The 21,577-nt window shown below is 53.8% G+C and overlaps 1 protein-coding gene across 3 annotated transcripts in view; it reads left to right on the top strand.

The window, feature by feature from the left end:
- The window catches only part of ERCC6 (ERCC excision repair 6, chromatin remodeling factor), a 74,032-nt gene that overhangs the window by 15,591 nt on the left and 36,864 nt on the right, over window positions 1-21,577 (top strand). For all 3 annotated transcript variants that reach the window (XM_062215276.1, XM_062215277.1, XM_062215275.1), the window contains exons 6-7: window positions 13,026-13,139; window positions 18,774-18,932. In XM_062215276.1, the coding sequence (XP_062071260.1) occupies window positions 13,026-13,139; window positions 18,774-18,932 (273 nt within the window). The remainder of the gene's footprint in view (window positions 1-13,025; window positions 13,140-18,773; window positions 18,933-21,577) is intronic.

Here is a 21,577-nt window from a genome sequence, read left to right on the forward strand (position 1 = left end):
GAGCTTCCATCTGCTGGTTCACTCCCGAAATGATCCCAGTGCCTGGGGTTGGGCCAGGCTGAAGCCAGGATCCAGAAACTCCATGTGGGTCTCCCATTGGGTGCAGGGGCCCGAGCACCAGGTGCATTAGCAGGGAGCTGGGTCAGAAGTGGAGCAGCCGGGATGAGGACCAGCGCTTACATGGGATCCTGGCGGCACAGGTGGTGGCTTGTCCCGTTGGGCCACGCTGCCGGCCCCAGGAGGAAGCCCATTAGGACTGCTTGTCCGCCGGTGGTTTGTTGAAGGGCAGTCAGAATGAAGCCATGTAGTTTATAACATAGAAAACACATTTCTTTCCTAGCCGTCAGAACTTGGGCTGTGTGCCCAGGCCGGGGATCCCACTGAACACATTGTAGCCATTGATGAGGACGCTCTTTTAAACTCCCAGAAGCCGGGGCACCTCCTGGACAGCCTGCCCTCCCCTCCCCTCGCCCCAGCGTTCATCAGCTCCATGCTCGCCTTCACCAGGCGTCTTGGTTGCTGCCGACGCCTGGTGCGAATTTCCCAGACTCCTGTCAGACTTCTGCAGTAGAACCTTCTCTGGAGCTGGGACGCAGCACCCCCAATCCTGCTTTCTTGGGTCCGGTTCGGACCCCAGTGCAGTCTTGAAAATTTGAGCCCTTTTTTAAGCAGGCTGTGCATTTGCCCTTCCCACACATCGGTCTTGCTCCCTTCGTGGGGTGCCTCAGTGGCGCCCCCTGGTGGCCACACCCCCGCAGCCTCAGGGTGGGCCTGTGGAAGTCCAGGCTGTGTTTTAGAAGGCACACGGGGCCGGCGCCATGGCTCACTAGGGTTCTAGTCCCAGTTGGGGCACCGGATTCTGTCCCAGTTGCTCCTCTTCCAGGCCAGCTCTCTGCTGTGGCCTGGGAGTGCAGTGGAGGATGGCCCAAGTGCTTGGGCCCTGCACCCGCGTGGGAGACCAGGAGAAGCATCTGGCACCTGGCTTCGGATCAGCGCAGCACCGGCTGTAGCGGCCATTTGGGGGGTAAACCAAAGGGAGGAAGACCTTTTTCTCTGTCTCTCTCCCACTGCCTAACTCTGCCTGTCAAAAAGAAAAAGGCACACAGGATTTCCACGTCGTCTTTGCCACCAGCATCTCCCTGAGGGCACAGCTCCCGGTGTGAAGTGTAGCTCTTCTCACACACTGGGACAGGGTGCAGCTCCTGTGCCCAGTCTTCTTCCCTCCCTGGTGTCGACTCCCTTCCCCAGGCGGGGTGCGAGGGCAGCTCCTGGCGCAGGGCCCGCCTCGGCATCTGTACAGAACTGGGAGTCTGTCTGCGGACACAAACAGGACGTAACCAAGTGCTGGGGAAAGGGCCTGGTGCTGCAGGGCGGGGGCTCTGCCCGTCTGCCCCCAGGCTGCAGCGGGCACAGTGGAGAGCTCAGGCCGGCTCCAAGCTGCTCTGCCCGGATCACAGCCTGGTGCCTTTGAGGGTTCCCAGCTCCCTGCTGCCCCGCCCCAAGCGCCTCTGACGATTCCCTGGTTTTTCTAGTGATAAGAATACTAAGGTGGAAAAACTACTGTACTCTGTTGGCGTTTTAAAAAGCTTACTTATTTATTTGAAGCAGAGTTAACAGAGATCTTCTGTCTGCTGGCTCACTCCTCAGATGGTCACAGCGGCCAGGGTCTCCCACGCAGGTGGCAGGGGCGGGCCATTGTTCACTGTTTTCCCAGGCCAGCAGAAGGGACTCAACCTGGCACCCATACGGGTTGCCGGCACTGCAGGGATGGCTTTAACCCTCTGTGCCACTGCACTGGCCCCTCCTAAATTTCTGTTTTTTAAAAAATTAGTTAATTAGAGCATCCCCACCTGTTGGTTCACTTCCCTAATATCCTGAATGGCTGGGGCTGTTCCAGCCTGAAGCTGGGGTCTCCTGTGTGGGTGGCAGGGACCCTACTACTTGAGCCATCATCACTGCCTTCCAAGGTCTGAGTTAGCAGGAAGCTGGGAGCAGGAGCAGAGCTGGGTGTGAAGCCAGGTACTCTGATGGGGGACAGTGTTTTCCTTAACCAGAGCCTTAGCCCCTGGGCTGAACAGCTCCTCTGTTTTCTGTTTTTAATTTTATTTTCACTTGTCATTCTGGTCTTTGGTCCTGCGATACATGTCTTTATAGTGTTATAATTACAGAGGCCTGTGTACTCTGCTATGGCCCTTTGACCTTACCACCTTGCCACAGCCTTGAAGCCCTGTGGGCCTGGGGACATTGGTTTCCTTCTGCTCTGGGAGTGGGTGGAAAGTGCAGTATCTAGCTATGACCACAAGATGGCGCCAAGAACCAACACATGCTGTCTCCACCGCCACCCACCAGAAGCCTGGCCAAGGGTCTGGGATGTGGGGAGGTGGCTACGGAGTGCAGGAGGCCTGGCAGTTGTACTGTGGAGGGGGATAGACCTGCAGAAATGATGTCTGATCTAACTTTTTTTTTTAAGATTTTTTTTTTTTATTTGAAAGAATTACAGAGAGACAGAGATTGAGAGGTCTTCCATCGGCTGGTTCACTCCCCAAATGACTGCAGTGACCAGGGCTGGGCCAGACCGAGGCCAGGAGCCAGGAACCAGGAACTTCTTCTGGGTCTCCCACATGGATGCAGGGGCCCAAACACTTGGGCCATTTCGCACGGCTCTCCACCAGGCTGTCAGCAGAGAGCTGGATTGGAAGTGGAGCAGTTGGGACTTGAACCAGTGTGCATATGGGATGCTGGCGCCACAGGGGGCAGCTTAACCCACTGTGCCACAACTGGTTTTGAGTACGCTTTGTGCCTAAAGGTTTTTTTCTTGTGTGCCACTTTTTACTTCATTTTGCATGAAGAACCTTGGGATCAAAAGGACAGTAAGGACTCTGCTCACCGTGTGAATCTGTCGCCCTGCTCCCTGGGCTCTGGGCCCTGTGGCTGGGCCGAGCTGGACCCTGTTTTGGGGTTTGGCTTGCAGACTTGGGGTGGGGGTCAGGCTTGCAGACTTGGGGGTAGCGTCAGTGTGGAGGCTTCCGAGGCCTGGGTGAGGAGGGCGTTAGGTGGGGGCTGACGTGAGCAACAGCGGTAGCCTCCGGGCAATGCTTCCTGGCGCTGGTTAATTTCTCCATTCCCCAGGTCCTCAGGGGAGAGGAACCTGAGCTGGAGAGAAGGCATTGCCCAGGGTAGCAGTGGGGCAGGAGCCCGGGCAGGGGCGCGGGATACCAGGGACAGCTGGGTCAGTGGTGCAGGACGCGGATGAGCACTGCCCCGGCACCCGGTGTCTGCTCGCTGGACGGGACCGGCTCCGTGCTGCTTGGGGTCCTGTTCCCCGCCTGCAGCCCAGAGCCACCGTGCTGCTGGGCCCTCGTTCTCTTCCTCCCGCCGAGGGCCCGTCTGCCGGGGCTTGTTTGCGGCTGCGCTCTCTCGCGGCAGGCCTGCATGGTGCTGGGCGAGCAGCGGCGGTGTGAGGCCATGCTCCAGCAGGGGCGGCAGCAGGCCGCGGGCTTCATCAAAGCCCCACTAACGGTGCGTGCCAGAGACCTTTAATCTGGCATTGACCCAGAAGCCGAAGTGTAGCAATCTGCAGACTGCTCGCGTCACGGTTCTGGGAGCTCATTTCCTTCCTGGGAAATACGCTGATGCTTCCTCTTCCTCTTTAGGAAGCTCTGTCTTAAAGAGGGAAGAGGAAGTCACTCCCCAGAGCATCTTTTTTCCCTTTTTACGGGGCGCACCGGCTTGTCTTGCACAAGGCACAGCGAAGACTGATTGTGCCCCGTGCCCCATGCGCACCTTCCATTGCGGGCGTGTGAACACTTGTCTGCGCCTGTCTTAGTTGACTCTGTGAGATCCCGGCTGTAACAGAGGGTCTTTCGTCTGCTCGGCTGTGCCAGTTAAGGCCACCCGGAGAGACCGTAACAGGGCAGGCGAGAAAAGCACGGAGCATCTCAGTTTAGCGAATCGGACGAACCCACAAGGGGTTCTTAGCTGTCTGAGGCAGAGAGCCGATCATGCTACGGAAACGCTTGGCGTGTGGGTGTACTTTTAGAAATCAAATGGGGCTCCCCGTGCTTCAGCCATAGACCACCTTTCTTGAATAGCACGGTAGGTGCAGTGCAGTCCCGAGGCTGTAGTTTGGCTCTGTGTGAAGAACGGTTCAGCTTTGGGTGGCTTCTCCCCTCCGGTCGTGGTCGATTTCAGCTGCTCTGGCTGGGCTCGGGGACCCTTGTGACATCATGCTGAGAAGCCAGGGCAGCACTGTCAGCAGCCTCCCTGGAGCCCTGAGGAAGGGGGGGCTACCCTTGTTGTGTCCAGGTAGGGCTCCGAGGTCAGGCTGCACGTAGTGGCCACTTCCCCCTCGCGGGGGGACTTTGTCCCTCTCGTGGGTGGACACAGGCAGTTGGGTACGCTGACGTGTCGGTATTCAGTGTGGCTCATGTGATGCTCCAGCCCGATGGTCTGCAGTCAGGGGGACTGTCGAGCTGATCAGCCTATATACATTTAGAGTATTAGAGAACGCACTCTGGTCTGCCCATTCATTCCCCCAGGTGTGTATCGCCCAGGGCTGGGCCAGACTCGGGCTGGGCACGGAGAACTCCATCTGGATCTCGCACGTGCTTGGCAGGAACCTGGTTCCCTGAGCCGTCCCCAGCCACTGCTGCCCAGCGTCTGCATCGGCAGGAAGATGGAGTCGGGAGCAGAGCTGAGGCTGCAGCCCAGGCCCTGTGGCGTGGGATCCAGGCGTCCCGGCTGGCCGACCCCACAGGGCTACGCGCGGGGCTTGAGTCTTCCCTGCTGACTCCTTGGGCGTCCTGGGCAGGCACTGTTATTTTTCCCTGCCTGCCTTGCTTAAAATGAAAAACAAAAACCCGGAGTCACAGTAGCATCTGCGTCGTTGGGTTACAGCACTGACTGATGAACGTGAACGCTCAGAGCGGTGCCCGGCGCGCGGTGAGCCCCGGTGACTGTCACCATCACTCAGTGGCTCTGATTCTGGGTTTGGAAGCGCTCCCTCGGTGCTTTCATCTGTGTGTATGGTCTCAAGCCAGATGTGTCCAGGTCCAGCCAACCGGCCGACTGTACTGAAGAAGTCGGTGTTGGGCTCAAAGTCTCCCCAGTGGCCGGGAGGTCTCGCACGTCCCCTCGGTTGTGAGATGGGCACTGTTGTTCACCTGCGCACTCACTAAAACAGTTAGGACAGAGGTTGCATCCGTTCGCCAGTGAGACATGGGGCTAGGCCTGTGGGAACCGGGCAGGAGAGCTTCCGGTACTGAGAGGGAGGAGGTGACCGCTGTCCCCATGCGGGCGGTCTCGGGGCTGACAGTAGTGCTTGTGATGTCATATGCCTTTTTTTTTTTTTTTTTTTAGAAAGACAGAGAGAAAGGTCTTCTTTCCGTTGGTTCACTCCCCAAATGGCTGCTACGGCCGGTGCGCTGCGCCGATCGGAAGCCAGGAGCCAGGCACTTCCTCCTGGTCTCCCATGCAGGTGCAGGGCCCAAGCACTTGGGCCATCCTCCACTGCCTTCCCGGGCCACAGCAGAGAGCTGGCCTGGAAGAGGAGCAACTGGGACTAGAACCAGGCTCCCCAACCGGGACTAGAACACGGGGTGCTGGCGCCACAGGCGGAGGATTAGCCTAGTGAGCCACGGCGCCGGCTGTCATGTGCCTTTTTAAACTATAGATCCCTCGTTATTTCTCCTTTGAGAACAATAGGGGGCGCTAGGTGTCTGTCCAGGGGATGCCCATACTTCCCGGCCTGCTCCTTGGTGCTCAGGATGACGCTGGGGCGCCTTGTGGTTCTATCTAAGGGAGATGAGCCGGATTCTTCCCCGTGGCTTGATTTGCAGACCCCTTGCCGCCCTGGCAGCGAGGATGTCAGGCCCGGAATGCCGCATCGTGACCCGTTCACGTGGAGTGGGCCAGCACTGTGGGCTTCTGTGCTTGGGGGCCGAGGTCAGCTCCTGTCTTCCCAGGACTCAGTAGGTGGTTTCACGTTGTTGGTTTTTATTAACATTCAGCCTGCAAGTAGCTGAAATTTTCCTTTTTCCTATAATCTGCTACCAGTGATTTTTAAGGTAACAGCTGATCATCGTGTGGTTTCCAGAGCGTATTATTTATTATCCCATGCAGTCCTCGTAAAACCCGTGCCCTCATCTGGCCCCTTTTGCGGGCCAGGGGCCAGGAGACAAATGCTCGGTGTTGAAGGTGCTCTCTCAAGTCGTGCTGCCCTCTGCCTGCATCGCTTTTCACCTGGTCAGTGGTGCTCTTACATCTGCGCTTGCTGCTTGCTGGCCCCTACGCTAGCGGCAGCAAGGGCACGAGACTTCCCGTGAACGACGTTGCTCACCACGTGGAGGCCGGTGCAGTGCCAGAGACACGAAGGTGGAGAGGTCAGGAGCAGCATGAGTGGGTGTGCGGGGCTGGTCAGACTGTCACTGTCACAGGTCAGGAGCAGCATGAGTGGGTGTGTGGGGCTGGTCAGACTGTCACTGTCACAGGTCAGGAGCAGTGTGTACAGGTATCTGGGCTGGTCAGACTGTCACTGTCACAGGTCAGGAGCAGCGTGCGTGGGTGTGCGAGGCTGGTCAGACTGTTACTGTCACAGGTCAGGAGCAGCGTGCGTGGGTGTGCGGGGCTGGTCAGACTGTCACTGTCACAGGTCAGGAGCAGTGTGTACAGGTATCTGGGCTGGTCAGACTGTCACTGTCACAGGTCAGGAGCAGCGTGCGTGGGTGTGCGAGGCTGGTCAGACTGTTACTGTCACAGGTCAGGAGCAGTGTGTACAGGTATCTGGGCTGGTCAGACTGTTATTGTCACAGGTCAGGAGCAGCATGCACGGGTGTGTGAGGCTGGTCAGACTGTCACTGTCACAGGTCAGGAGCAGCATGAGTGGGTGTGCGGGGCTGGTCAGACTGTCACTGTCACAGGTCAGGAGCAGCGTGCGTGGGTGTGCGGGGCTGGTCAGGCTGTTACTGTCACAGGTCAGGAGCAGCGTGTGTGGGTGTCAGGGCTGGTCAGACTGTCACTGTCACAGGTCAGGAGCAGCATGGACGGGGTGCGGGGCTGGTCAGGCTGTCACTGTCACAGGTCAGGAGCAGTGTGCATGGGTGTGCGAGGCTGGTCAGACTGTCACTGTCACAGGTCAGGAGCAGCATGGACGGGGTGCGGGGCTGGTCAGGCTGTCACTGTCACAGGTCAGGAGCAGTGTGCATGGGTGTGCGAGGCTGGTCAGACTGTCACTGTCACAGGTCAGGAGCAGTGTGCATGGGTGTCAGGGCTGGTCAGACTGTCACTGTCACAGGTCAGGAGCAGCATGCACGGCTGTCAGGGCTGGTCAGACTGTTACTTTCATAGGTCAGGAGCAGCGTGTGTGGGTGTCAGGGCTGGTCAGACTGTTACAGTCACAGGAGCAGCATGCACGGGTGTGCGGGGCTGGTCAGACTGTTACTGTCACAGGTCAGGAGCAGCGTGGACGGGTGTGCGAGGCTGGTCATGCTGTTACAGTCACAGGTCAGGAGCAGCGTGGACGGGTGTGCGGGGCTGGTCAGACTGTCACTGTCACAGGTCAGGAGCAGCATGCACAGGTGTGCGAGGCTGGTCAGACTGTCACTGTCACAGGTCAGGAGCAGCATGCACGGTGTGCGAGGCTGGTCAGACTGTCACTGTCACAGGTCAGGAGCAGCGTGCGTGGGTGTGCGAGGCTGGTCAGACTGTTACTGTCACAGGTCAGGAGCAGCATGTGTGGGTATCAGGGCTGGTCAGACTGTCACTGTCACAGGTCAGGAGCAGTGTGCGTGGGTGTCAGGGCTGGTCAGGCTGTTACTGTCACAGGTCAGGAGCGGCGTGTGTGGGTGTCAGGGCTGGTCAGGCTGTTACTGTCACAGGTCAGGAGCAGTGTGCGTGGGTGTCAGGGCTGGTCAGACTGTTACTGTCACAGGTCAGGAGCAGCGTGGACGGGGTGCGGGGCTGGTCAGGCTGTTACTGTCACAGGTCAGGAGCAGCGTGGACGGGTGTGCGGGGCTCGTCAGGCTGTCACTGTCACAGGTCAGGAGCGGCATGCACGGGTGTGCGGGGCTGGCCAGACTGTTACTGTCACAGGTCAGGAGCAGCGTGGACGGGTGTGCGGGGCTGGTCAGGCTGTTACTGTCACAGGTCAGGAGCAGCGTGGACGGGGTGCGGGGCTGGTCAGACTGTTACTGTCACAAGTCAGGAGCAGCGTGGACGGGGTGCGGGGCTGGTCAGGCTGTTACTGTCACAGGTCAGGAGCAGCGTGGACGGGTGTGCGGGGCTCGTCAGGCTGTCACTGTCACAGGTCAGGAGCGGCATGCACGGGTGTGCGGGGCTGGTCAGACTGTTACTGTCACAGGTCAGGAGCAGCGTGGACGGGGTGCGGGGCTGGTCAGACTGTCACTGTCACAGGTCAGGAGCAGCATGCACGGGTGTGCGGGGCTGGTCAGGCTGTCACTGTCACAGGTCAGGAGCGGCATGCACGGGTGTGCGGGGCTGGTCAGACTGTTACTGTCACAGGTCAGGAGCAGCGTGGACGGGGTGCGAGGCTGGTCAGGCTGTCACTGTCACAGGTCAGGAGCAGCATGCACGGGTGTGTGGGGCTGGTCAGACTGTTACTGTCACAGGTCAGGAGCAGCGTGGACGGGGTGCGAGGCTGGTCAGACTTACTCTCGCAGGAGAATGCTCTTCAGAAGCAGTGGAACCTTGGCCCAGCCTTTGCCACTTGGGTCTCGGGAAGCTTGGAACCAAGCTCGGATCCCCAGGTTGTCCTGCAGCCAGTGCAGGCTGTAAAGGAGATAGCACAGGGCGTCTCTGGAACTCACTTTTGGAGATGGCACTGGGCCCTTGTCAAGCCGTGCTGCTCTGTCTCCATGTCCCCCTGATCCTAGCCCATTTCACTCTTTCATTCCTTCAACTTGAGATGGGCATTTTTGCAGCCCCGAGGGCTGTAAACACCGCTAAGACAGCGTCTGCTCTGTGCTTGGGCAGCTCCCTCTCCTATGGGGAGGCAGATACAGATTTCACAGTGCGCTGATATGTGGTGTCACCGTAGTGGAGACCCAGGTATGCCCAAGACATCACAGGGTCAGGAGGGCACTCGAAGATTGGGCGCCTTGCTCTAGCTGCTCAGGGAAGGCAGGGGAGGGCCACGGGTCGCGGGCCGGCCAGGGGTGTGCGCATGTGCACTGGGGCAGGGGGTCGGGGACAGGACAGGGTCACACACAGGTGATGCGGTGGCAGCTGGCAGTCCTGCTCAGACAAATTCAGCGGCAGCAGCTGTGTTCTTAGGGTTCTGTCGATGGCACCTAGCAGGTTACGGTGGCGGGGCGGGGGAGTTGTCTCTGGGGGCTGGTTCCACGCGGCCTCTGCCAGCTCATTGCTGCAGCCTGAGCTGCAGGCACTGCGGCCCGGGCCGGGCCTCTCTCCTTCCTGCGTGGATGCAGGCGGCCAGGGAGTGTTTTCTCCGCCCGCATCTGATTGGAATGACAAGTTTATGTGCACTCCTGGCATCTCCTTGCGGCGGCTGCCCGTGGAGTCGGCACAGGCAGAGGGAGGCAGCGACTGCCAGGAACCCCAGGCCCGCTCGGTTTATGTGGCTGCAGCTGTGACTAGCACATGCGTGGCGTTTTTAAATGAGAGAGGCGAGGACGTGGAGAAGTTATTTCTTGTCTAGGAAGGTAAAGATGAGATTATTTACTGCTCCCTGCTGCTCTTCCTCAGCTGACTGCTCTGTTTGTTGACGTACAAGAGTTTGGGCGTTTGGGAGGCATTCTGCATGTTTAAGATCTCAGCTCAACTGGGCCCAGATCTTAACTTTGCCCTGCACCAGCCGTCTGCGTCCACTTTTTGCTCCTGTCCTGGGAGAGGTGCCACACGTGCGACACTTGACTGCTCGCGCACGTGATGACGTGGTTACGTTGAGGCGCCCCCACAGGTCGTGTCTGGAGGGCAGGTGTTCCCTCGCCTGCTCATCGCACTGTCCACGGTCACTGCCTGGGCCTGCACCTGCTCAGCTGTCGTAGTTTCCGTGCAGGTGAGTCTGGCGCACCTTGGCAGCGCGCCGGCTCGTGTGCATGGTATTGGGCTAGCCACTGCCTGTGCTCCCTCCTCTGAGCACAGCGGTGGTACCTGGTGCCGGGCTGTCATGAGGGTGTGCCTGCGCCTGGTTGCATGCCCGTTATATCCTGGGCTCTGTGCTGAGCCCCTGAAGGGAGACACCGAGTTCATCTGCCCCAAGCTCCCAGTGGAGGAAGCTGCAGTACAAGCGAAGTCGCATGCCTTGCTGAGGGTTGCAGAGCTGCCTAACGACGGCAGGGATTGATTCTTGCCCGTCCGGGTCTGTGCTCAATCCTGTGTGTTTGGGCCTGTGCTCGTCCATGAGGCAAACCTAGTGTGCCCAGAGCCGGGAGCCCCTGTTCCCATCTGCTGGCTGGACAGACCGCCCCACGCGCCAGTGCACAAGCTGCTTAAGCCACACCCGGCTGCTGTGAGACGCTGGACAGCGTCCCTAAGGGCCAGGCCTCTGACTCCCTGCATTCAGGCGATTTTGGCCTCCCTCCTCTCGCTGGTGCACCTGTGAGCCTCACCTCTGGGCGCTGCTCCGAGCCACACGGGCAGTCCCGCCACGCCCTTCCTGGGGAATTTCTCGGTGGGAGCCCCGTGTGCGTGTGGTTTCAGCCCTGGCGTTTGCTGTCTAACACGTGTGTGGACCTGCTGGGGCAGTTAGTTTTCACTGTGCTGCACATATTTGGAGGCAATCATGCTTTTCCCCCAGCGCCCTTTGGCATCCGTTTGCGGCCTGAGCACATGTCCGGCCGTCTTCCTCTCTCTGCAAAGTGGAAAGCGCTGGGGGAGGGGGGGGGCATCATTTCTGCATGGCTTCTGTGGTTTCCTGCCATGCCTGTGTGTGTAGCAGCCAGGGCGGGCGGAGGAGGGAGCCAAACCCCGTGGACGCAGGGCGACGCAGCGCGAGGCTGAGCCGGCTTGGAGTGAGCGGCGCTCGCGTGGCTGTAGCGCGCTGTGTGACGCCGTGTGTGCCGTGCAAACGTAGTCAGTGACCTGGTCACGCCAGGCTGGTGGAGCCAGCGTCTTCTCGTGTTGTTACTTCTCTTCCCGCAAGGTTATCTCTGAGAGATTGCAAACGGAAGTGCTCCTCGGGGTCTCTGGTAGCTTTTGTGAATCTTCCCCACTTCCTGTCGCCACATGCAGTGACCCTTTTGGGGTGCATAGAGTGTGGGTACCAGAGCCTGTCTCGTCGTCTGAAGCTGCCGGCGGGCTGAATTTCAGAGACCCAGTAGCGGGAACCCACACGCATGCCTGAAGGCGGCCCTGCGGGCTGCTGAGCGCCCGTAGTCAGTCGGGGACGCCGGATGCCAGGGCTGCTCAGCCTCTGCATTACTGATCCCAGATAGCCGTGTGTGTAGGAGGTGCCTCATGCATCATAGGACTCTGGCTGCGGGGTCTAGCCCCGCCCCCACACTCCCTCCACAGTTGCAGCAACCAGGTGCGTGCCCAGGCTCGTCAGGCTACTTGGGGGTGGGGAACGGGAGGCAGAACTGCCCCGTGTTGAGAGCCTCTGCCGTGCACCGCTGTGCTAAACCAAACTGGTAAATGACGCGAAATCCAGGACAGGAGCGCACGGTTGCAGCCAACTGGAGATACTGTAGTCAGTGGCACGGAGGTGATTTTTAAGGGAGACAGATGCTAGGGAGAGAGAGGAAGAGGTCGCCTATGGAAGTTAAGCAGAGACTTTGGCTGTAGGAGGAGTACCCTGCGTTCAGCCGCGTGCTCGTAGGGCAGCTGTGGGCCCAGAGCTGGTCCTGCACCGCCTCTCTGGGCATCTCCGCCGGGCTTCCTTGATGGACACACAGATCTCGGGCCCGCAGTGCGGCTTCACAGCCCCACAGTCGGTCTCAGCCCTCCCTCTGCTATGAGAGCTGAGGCTCTCAGCGGGGCAGGAGTTGGTCTCGGGGGTCTGCGTAAGCTGCCTGTCCCCCTGCAGTGGCCTGGGCCTGTGCTGGTCACATGGCACCCTGGCCGGGCAGGGTGGCGTCCTAGCCGTTCGTTCTCTGTCACTCTTAGGTCATGGGTGGCGGCTACACGCCTTCTTTAACGTCGCCGCTGTTCCCTTCCCCAGAGCTTTTCCGTTGGAAGGCAGATGCCTGCTGACCGCTTGACTCCATCCCCTCCGTGCTCTGATACTCCAGATCAGCTGTGTGGTGCTGAAGTAGTTTCCTATAACTTTGGAAGCCAGTAGACTTTGAAGCTGTCGGCTTCTCACTCAGGACACAGGGAACCCCTGGTTACAGGTGCAGCCTGAGTGCGCCGCAGTCTTAGTGTACCGTGAGGACTTTCAGGCCTTTGGATGATTGGCATTTCCTGTTACGTGGACATGGGTCGTGCTTCTAAGGAGAGGTGTCGTCGGCCTGAAAAGATCGCGTTACTGAGTTCATAGCTGAGACTTTATTCAGTGGACACGTTGTTTGTTCTGAGTGGGGTTACTGTCAGCACTTTCATACTGGTGACGTTCCTCTCAATGCAGTGATCAGTAACGTGGATCTGATAAAGCTCTCTTCACGAACACTTGCTTTTTTTTTTTTTTTTTATTTAAGATCCTGTGTTGTTAGCTGGTTTTGGTTTTACTGTGTTATTGTTTGGAGATCTTCAGTTATACAGAGGTTTTTACCAGGTCTCTCCTAGAACTGAGTTCATATATCCTAGGAAGTAGCAGAGCCATTTTCCCTGAGGGTCTGCCGGAAGAGGAGCATGTCGCCTTCGATAATGAAATGAAACCTTGCAGAGCTGTTTCTAGAGCAGCTGTAATAATTCACACGAGAATTGCAGTGCGAAGGCAGGCGCAGAGCAGTGTGCTTCCTCGCGCAGCAGCCTGGGCGCTGCTGGCCGCGGACGCCCGCACAAGCATTCTGACTGGCCTGCCTTTTCCTGTGCGTGTTCTAGAACTGTCTGTTTTCATCTAGAGCTTTGCAAGCAAAATAACGGAGATGCGATTTTCGTCTTCCCGGCAGGAGATGGAACCGACTGAGACTGCGGGACCGAGGGGAGGCCGACTCCGAGGAGAGCGACGCCGAGTTTGACGAAGGCTTCCGGGTGCCCGGCTTTCTGTTCAGAAAGCTCTTCAAGTGCGTGCCCTGTGCTGTGTCCCTCCTGTCTGTCCCAGCCCGCCGTGCACCAGTTTGAGTGTTAGGGATCACACGGGAGAGACCTGTGGGCCCTGGCAGGTGACACGTTAGCCACACGCTGCTCCTTCAGATTAGATGGTGATAAACCAACCAGGGTGGTGTGGGCGTGTCTAAACTGCTGGATCGGTGTGGGCGTGGCTCAGCAGCGCATCCCGTCCCAAAGCCATCTGCTCTGTTGCTTTGTTCTTAGGAATTTCTAATTTGTTAAGCTAGGTTAATAAGAAGAGTGTATGTGAAGATCAACATTGGGTTTTTGGTTTTGCTTTTGTTTACTTCTGGGCGGAAATAAGCCATTAAGATCTTTTTCTGAGTGCCTGTGTTGCACCTAAGGGTATAATACTTTTGAGCTGACCCAATGTGCGTTTAATTATTTGTTGTCAATGTTGAAAGAGAGCACAGGAGCAGCACCTGGAGGGCGCCATTGCAGTGTGCAGCTGGCTTGGCCTCTGTGCGTGCGGTGGCTGGCTGCTGCCACGCGGACCGCGCCGTGGTCCCAGTGCTGAACGTGAGCACCCAGGAGAGTCTTCATTCTCACTGCTCTGGGACTTACTGAGCAGCATAGCTCAGGAAGGCTTCCTAGATGGGTACAGCGAGTAAAGCCACCAAACAGCTCCTTCTGTCTCTTGTGTCCTCAAGTCGTGGCTGGGAGCAGGACGTAAGCTTCCTCCTTGGGGTGGTTCAGTTCCACGTCCAGTGTGGGTCCAGCTGTCGGCCATGCCCTAACCCTGGGGAAGGTGTCTGCTCCAACATAGCTTGCTGCTTCTGTTTCTGCCCAAAGAGCCGACGACCTCGTTTTACTTGTCCTTTCTGTGGGGGCGTAGTTATTTCAAGCCCCTGAACAGGAAGCAAAGCTGCCCCCTAAATGTGTGGTGCGACTTGGTGGGTTGTGTAACCGTAACCGGACAGAGGAGGGGCTGCAGAGAATGTGAAGCCCAGATCTCGCTAGTAATTTTTGCAGGAAAATCCTTTTATAGCCTGGAGAGGTGGCTGCTTTGTTTATTGCTTCTCCCAAATGAAAATTAACTATGGGAAGGTAAATACAGATGACATTTATTGGCAGCTCCTTTCATTTTCGCTAAAATGATTGCTTATTAAGAACAGGCCAAATAGTGTCAGTGTTAGACTAACAGAAGGAATACCCAAATTGTAGATTAAATTGATTTAACAAAGGCTATTTCTGCATGTGTGGTGCGTGCTTTGGCAAAGACCTCAGGAGGCAAGTGGAGGGTGCATTTTTTTCCTTTAAACGTCACATTTTCTCGCAAAGGAATTTCACAGTTAATAACCTGTAGGGTTCAGTGTATTGACTGCTAACCCTATAGTAGTTAAAGTAGTTAAAATAAATACATGTTTTTCCTTTAGTCAGTCTTAATTGCACATTCCTAGAAAGTGTTTTATTTACATTTCTACAGAAAACAAGATTTTAAATATTTTACAGATCCTATAAAGCTTCTATTCCTTTTCTTCCACCACATAAAAAATACTCGCATTGGTAGAAGCTCCAGTTTTCTTTGATGATTAAGTTTGAAGCATGCCAATTTAATTTTAAACTGTGGATGTATTTTTACTGTGTTTGCTGTACTCTGTGGAATTGAATTAACAGGGCAGATAGTTGTCCACCAGGGATTCAGAAGGTACGATTACCCATTTAAGTGCTATTTCTGCAGGATAATGTTTAACTTTTAAATTTCGGTCTTGAAAGTGTGCCCAGCAGATGCATTTGTGTGCAGTTTAGTAGCCGGGTGATGACAGGCTTCAGTCTTTGACCTTCCTTTTTCAGCCACACTAGTGAGTGCAGTCTTGGGGAGTGCGACCGTGCCAAGGCAGACCAGTCCTCTCTGGTCATTTTGTGGTGCTTCAGCCTCCTGTGGATACCAGAGTACAGCCATTTCCTAACTGTGATAACACTGTAGTTTATGAAAATCTTTAATAACTTTTTCTAGAGTAATTTCTGTTGGCTTTTCGAAGGTTTTGAATACTAGGTTCTGTAACCTCTTTCCTTTCAACTATGTAATTGTTTTACAGTGTTGTTATTAGAAAAGTAAGGGATTCAGCAAAGTCAGTGGGAGTAGTGGAACCAGCCCCGCAGGCCACCCCACCGGTGATGCAGGGTGGCCGGCGCTTCCTCTCTCTCCTGTTCTTTTTCTTCCTCGTTTTTTCTTTCCTCCCTCCCTCCTTTTGTTCCTTCGTTCCTTCCTTTTAATATTTATTGATTTGAAAGGCACAGTGACAGAGACAGAGAGAGAAAGATTTTCCATCCTACTGGCTCGTTCCTCCAAATGGCCAGAACAGCCAGGTCTGGACTGCCTGAAATGAGGAGCCAGGAGCTCCATCCTGGTCTCCCACATGGGTGGCAGGGGCCCAGGCATTTGGGCTGCCGTCTGCTGCCTTTCCGGGCACATTAGCAGGAAGCTGGATTAAAGGTGGAATAGCCGGGACTTGAACCAGCACTTGGGGATGGGATACCGGCATTGCAGGCGGTGGCCTAACTCACAGCGCCACAAGGGCCAGCCCCTCTGGTGCTTTTGAACGTGCAACTACAATCTGAGAGCTTTCCAGTGTTGTAGGTGGAAGGAGCTGCCTTCGCCATCTCTGTACAGTAACCTTAGTTATTGTTGGGGACCTGTAGGTTGCTAGTAGATATTTTTTTAATTAAGTCACTCTTTGTTGGTGCTGATCCCCTCCTTTAAACACAAAATCCTGTACTGTTTGAAAGTCCTTGGAGATGGGGCCAGTGCTGTGGTGCTGTGGGTTAAGCCCCTGCCTGCAGTGCTGGCTGCTCTACTTCCAGTCCAGCTCCCTGCTAATGCACCTGGGAAAGCAGCAGAGGATGACCCAAGTGCTTAGGCCCCTGCACCCACGTGGGAGACCCAGAGGAGCCTCCTGGCTCCTGGCTTTAGCCTGGTATAGCCCCAGCCATTGCAGCCATTTGAGGAGTGACCCAGCAGATAAAAGATCTCTCAATCTCTGCCTTTCAAATAAATATTTAAAAAACAGTCCTTGGAGATGAGATTTATAGTTAAGGAGCCGCCCAGTATGCTGCCTGTGCTGGGTCACAGAATACAGATGCCCCGGCTCCCTCCTGGACTCCTCCTGGGCACCACCCTGGTCGCCACTCCTTTGCTAATATATTAGCTGATGGCTGCTGTGCAGATTTCCTGCTGTGAGGGCATGGGTCCCAGACAGGGCTGTTGGGCCATGTTAGATGAAGGCTGTATGGCATGGGGTGAGGGGCAAGGATGGGAACTAGGACATCTGGTCTCCTAGAGGTTCTTTCCTTCTGTGGAAGGAGGCCGGCCGGCTGGCTGGAATTAGTGACTGCAAACTGCACGTCGGTATCTTTGGAGAGAATTCGTGAATATGTCCTTTTTGAAAGCTGAGATTATTCCAGTATAGCCAGTTGACGAACCAACTTTGGTTCTAGATCCGGGTTTCTCAGCCTTGGCACCCTTGACATTTGGGGCTGAACATTGTTGAGGGATTGTCCTGTGCTGAAGAGGATGTTGGACAGCATCTCTGGCCTCTGGCAAGCAGATCTCGATCGCACTTTTCCCAGTGGTAACAAAAAAAATATCTTTGGACTTGGCCATATGTCTCCGAGGAGCAAAATCATCCCTGGCTGCGAACGGGTCTAGATCATTTCCAGAGTGGAGCTGCCGTGGAATCGTGCAGCGCCGGATTGCAGTTCCTGCCTGCTTGTCTCGCTTACCTGTTCCGAGCCTTCACTTCCTAATTATAAGGTGTGCCGACGGTCTCGTCCTTGCGGGCCGACTGTGGGGCTGTGTGAAGACTGCCCCGGCCGTGGGCTCCCACCTGGCAGCCATTGCTCTCTGCTTATGTGCCACGTATTTGTGGCACGTATTGTCCTCCTTCCAAACTGATGGCCTAACTTAGCCCACCTCTGAGAGGCATGGAAATGATGAGCACTGATCTTAGTGGCCAAGTTCTGAGAAGTTTCCTGTATGTGGACGTGATAACAGCAATAGCTAGAGTCAAACTTCTTTAAAAAAAAAAAAAAAAAAAAAACCTTATTACTTTATTTATTTGAAAGATGGAACGAGAAAGAGAGAGAGAGAACATGCATGCTTCTGTCTGCTGGTTTACTCCCCAAATGCCCACAACAGCCCAAGCTGCATTAGGCGGAAGCTGGGAATCTGGAACTCCATCCAGGTGTCCCCCATGGGGGCCAGGGACCAAGTGCCTGAGCCATCACCTGTCGCCTCCTGTGGAGTGCATTAGCAGGAAGCTGGAGTGGAAGTGGAGTACCTGGGGCTCAGCCCAGGCGCTTCGATATGTGATGCCGGCATCCAGGTGCTGGTTCTAGGTTCTGACTGCTGGACCACAGCACCGGCCTCCTGAAGTTAAACTTCGGTAATGTTTTTACAGCATAGTGGTAGCCAAGTTAATTATGACCTCCTTACTGAGAGGAGATGAAGGGAAACCAGCTCCATAGGGACTGAAGTCCTAAATGATCGTTTAGGTAGACGTATCAGGTACTAAATAGTAAATATTTGGGCAGTAAAACTACAAAATCCTCTTCTTTTAAGGTGGGTAGCTCATTCGTCTTAGTGTTTTCTTGGGACAAAGAAAATCTTTTAGGTGTTATCATTTTTTAACTTAAGTGGTTTTTTGCTCTTAATTTTTAAACTTAACATTCAGTCTTCATACCATTCCATGATGTTCAATCTTTGTTCTGCTTCAAAAATGTTTTTCCTGTTTTATTTTTTAGCCTCCTTTTTTTTTTTCTTAATGTCATTAATGGAGAAAGGAAAATAACCAACTCCTATTTGGGGGAGGATGTTTTATTTCTCTTTGACCTGTAATCCTTACTTAAAATTTTAATAGCTCTGATCTTTTTTTGTACCTATGATAAAGTGCCTGAATCAATTTCTGCTTTAAAATATTAAAACGTCCTTTTGTGTTATTGAAGCTTTAAACTGTTTGTTTGTGTGTCTGCAATATGACAGAATCATACGTTATGTACCAGTTTTGCGAGCAGTCCCATTTTTCAGACTCGTCTGTAGCCTTAAAATTTAATCTAATTTTCTTGTAAAAAGAGAATGTGATTACAGAGTGACTTTTCAATAGTCTAAGCTGTAACTTGTGGTGTTCTCTGCCCTGCCGTTTTGATGCTGCCCAGATTGAAAAAACATAAATAAATGTTAGTGCCTCTTTTTTTTTTTTTTTTTTTTTGGTGCAACTTTATATACTAAATATATTTGAGATTTTTTTTTTCCCCAGAAAGAGAGTGAATAAAAGAGAATAAGTTGATGCTTGTTTACCAAGCTTTTTCTAATGTTGGAAAAGAAATGAAGTAATCCCTGATTACCCCATCTATCAGTTTAATTAGAAATGTGTTAACATTCTGTAAAGACAAAATTGTGATTTTATGCCTAGGTGATCAAAAATGTATGACCTTGTAAATACACTGCTCATGTAGAACACGCATCCGGCGTGTTCTCTGACTGGTACTAGCACCTAGCCAAATGACTAATTCATGAGTACTTTCTGTTATGATCTGTACTATCTACCATTTGCCGTTTTCTCTTTTCTTGTGGGTGTTTGTTGTTGTAGGTACCAGCAGACAGGTGTTCGGTGGCTGTGGGAATTGCACTGCCAGCAGGCAGGAGGAATTCTGGGAGACGAGATGGGATTGGGCAAGACCATCCAGATAATTGCCTTCTTGGCAAGTCTGAGCTACAGCAAGATCAGGACTCGCGGTTCAAATTACAGGCAAGTGCTCCTCTGCAGACTGTCAGTCTGTGGAGCCCGATGAATATTTCATCAGATGGATTGCTGCGGAGGAGGGTCTTGTGAATTATTGATGACATTTCAATTACAATATTCCTTTAATTCTTTTAGTGGGGGACATCAAAGGAAAAATTTTACGAGACAATGGAGCTGTAGGGCAGGAGAAATTAAACATGTAACACTTCTAATGAATTCCAGGCATCGATGCTCCGTTTCGCAGATGAGCCCCACCAGATATTTTGGGTCAATACAATGTCTAAGGTTAGCGTCTACAGACGGATTGTTTACAAACTCAATTATGTTAATATCGATAGTTTACACAGTATGGAATTTTCAATTAGGCATAATACCTTTGGTTCCATTTATTAAATTTTACATTAAAATATTTGTTTTGGCAGGAGACCAGGTGAGCATTAGAGGGAGTAGCAAGTGTGTTGGTGGGGAAAGTTGGAGCTGGGAGGAAGCCGTTCCGCTGGATTTCCTTTCTGTCAGGGTGCATGGTCGCGTTTGTGGACGGCACGCTCTTGTTTCGTTCGCTCGCTGTGCCTCCTGCCCCCTTTCTATCTGTACGAGTCGGATCTGAATCCCAAGGCCAAAGCCTAAATAATTCTAAAAATGATAGACAGCTGTGTTTGGGTGTTGATCTCTAGTCTCTTTAGAAATTTACATACACTATTAAAGCTTTAGTGTTCCGAAAGAATAAGCATTTAATCTACTCAGGTTGGTAGCACTGCAATACTTTATCTGCATTTACGCTGTAAATTAGCCTTGTGGAAATCCCTGTTGAGAACAAAACACTGCTAAGGAAGTTCTGTGGGATATTTACTCTCGGACCCAAGATCATCCAAGAGCTTCTTGTGTTTCAGTGGTGCCTGTAGGGTAGGTCCTGGAAGCCTCAGGCACTCACTGTGTATGACCAGGGTAACCTCAGGACAGTGTTGACGTGGGTGAAGCCGGGGACTGCAGGAAGTTACTGTCCCGTCCTCCCTCTGTCGGCTGGGAAGCGCCAGTAGCCGCTGCACCTGTAAGCTCCCTAGGAAGGAGGTGCCTGTGGTCTTCACTTCAGGGCTTCGTTTGAGTGTGGAAGGTGGATGCTGCTTGTGCGGGGTGTTTGCACGTACAAGCGGCAGGGAGATTTTTCAGTGGTAAATGTTGTGTTGCTGCTGCTGTCCCAGAGAGATCATACTAGAGCAGAGACTTCACGTTTTGCCTGGAGACTTGAAGACATTGCGGCCCACTGGGAAGGTCAGAATTGAGAGTGGGTATTCAGAGTTTTCCCATTTTGTCTGACATTAGTTTAGCATTTTAAAAAATGATTTCTGTCTAAATAAGCTCTTTGTTGATCTCTGGGACACTCTGTTGTTGTTTTTGTTTGTTTGTTTTTCAATAACTAAAATGCCCCAAGCTGCCCCAAATGGTTTCTGGGACTGGGATTTTCTTACTCCCTCCCCACTGTCGTGAAACTTGTGTGGACTGCGCTCTGGGCCCGGAAAGCCGGATGTTACCCTGCAGTGTCGTTTTCATCTGAAGATTAGACCCGCACTCCTGAGTGGTGACATCTCACTCAGAGTCAAATTGGGGAGGGGGGGGGGCTCCTAACCAGCATCAGCTGTAATCAATTAACTATCAATGCTCATATCCTCTTCTCCGTAATGAAACACTGTGGCATATTGGATGAGAGCCCGGTGGTCTTCACCACAATGGCCTTGGCGGAGGTGGAAATGGATCAGCCGGGCCCCTAGGCTCCACAGGGCTAGAGGTGCAGGAGGAGCTGGGCCCCTCCGCTTCCCTGTGCTGGCCCGGCAAGGTGGCGACATTGTCCTGCGAATTTTACAATGTATCCACTTGAAATGAGGTGACCTTGGAGTTTTCCTCCAAGCCATGTCCTAAGCAGATAGCGTGGGAGGTCAGATGTAACTGTTCCTGAGCCGGTGTTGCTTTTCTGACCTTGCCTGACCTTGTGCAAGCTGGGGGTTTGGAACTGGCATTTGTGATGGACCTGGTGCTGGACTCCTGTTGGAATTTTAAGGTTCACAAATCTGCAGCAGTGTAAGTCTCTGAGACAGCGTAAAACTGCTACAAAAGTTTGTTTTATTGGTTTTTTTTAGTTTTAGTTTAGTTTTGTTACTTTATTTGAGAAAGAGATAGAGGGCTCTCCCATCCACTGGTTCACTCCCCAAATCCCTGCACAGCCAGGCCTTGGCCTGCGGCCTCAGATGCCCACCCTCCCTACCTGCTTGTTTTCAGAAGGAGAAGCATAGTACACATGGTTAATACAAGTCTGTCTGGTGGTCGTGTTCCTGTTTCACATGGAGGCAGGACTTTCCCTTCACTCAGCTGTTCCTATTTCAGTGTTAAGCCCCCTGAATTTTACGGTGGAGAAGTTACGTACATTCCAAGCTTCACTTAATCCTTCAGAGTCTTGGATGTCTCTTAGTAATTTCTAATTAGGAGCAGATATCCTGGAGAAAAAGTGGCTGTGTTAGGCAGGGTAGCTGTTGTGCCCTGTGATTCTTGGTGAGTTGTAGGCTCAGACTGGTAGATTTCCGTCCTGCAGTGGGACTGTTTGACCGTGGAGCTCGTGGCCTGTCCTTAGGTGATCAGTGGCCGTCAAAGGTGACAGGAGC

The sequence above is a fragment of the Lepus europaeus genome, chromosome 17 (assembly GCF_033115175.1).
Source record: "Lepus europaeus isolate LE1 chromosome 17, mLepTim1.pri, whole genome shotgun sequence".
NCBI lineage: Eukaryota > Metazoa > Chordata > Mammalia > Lagomorpha > Leporidae > Lepus > Lepus europaeus.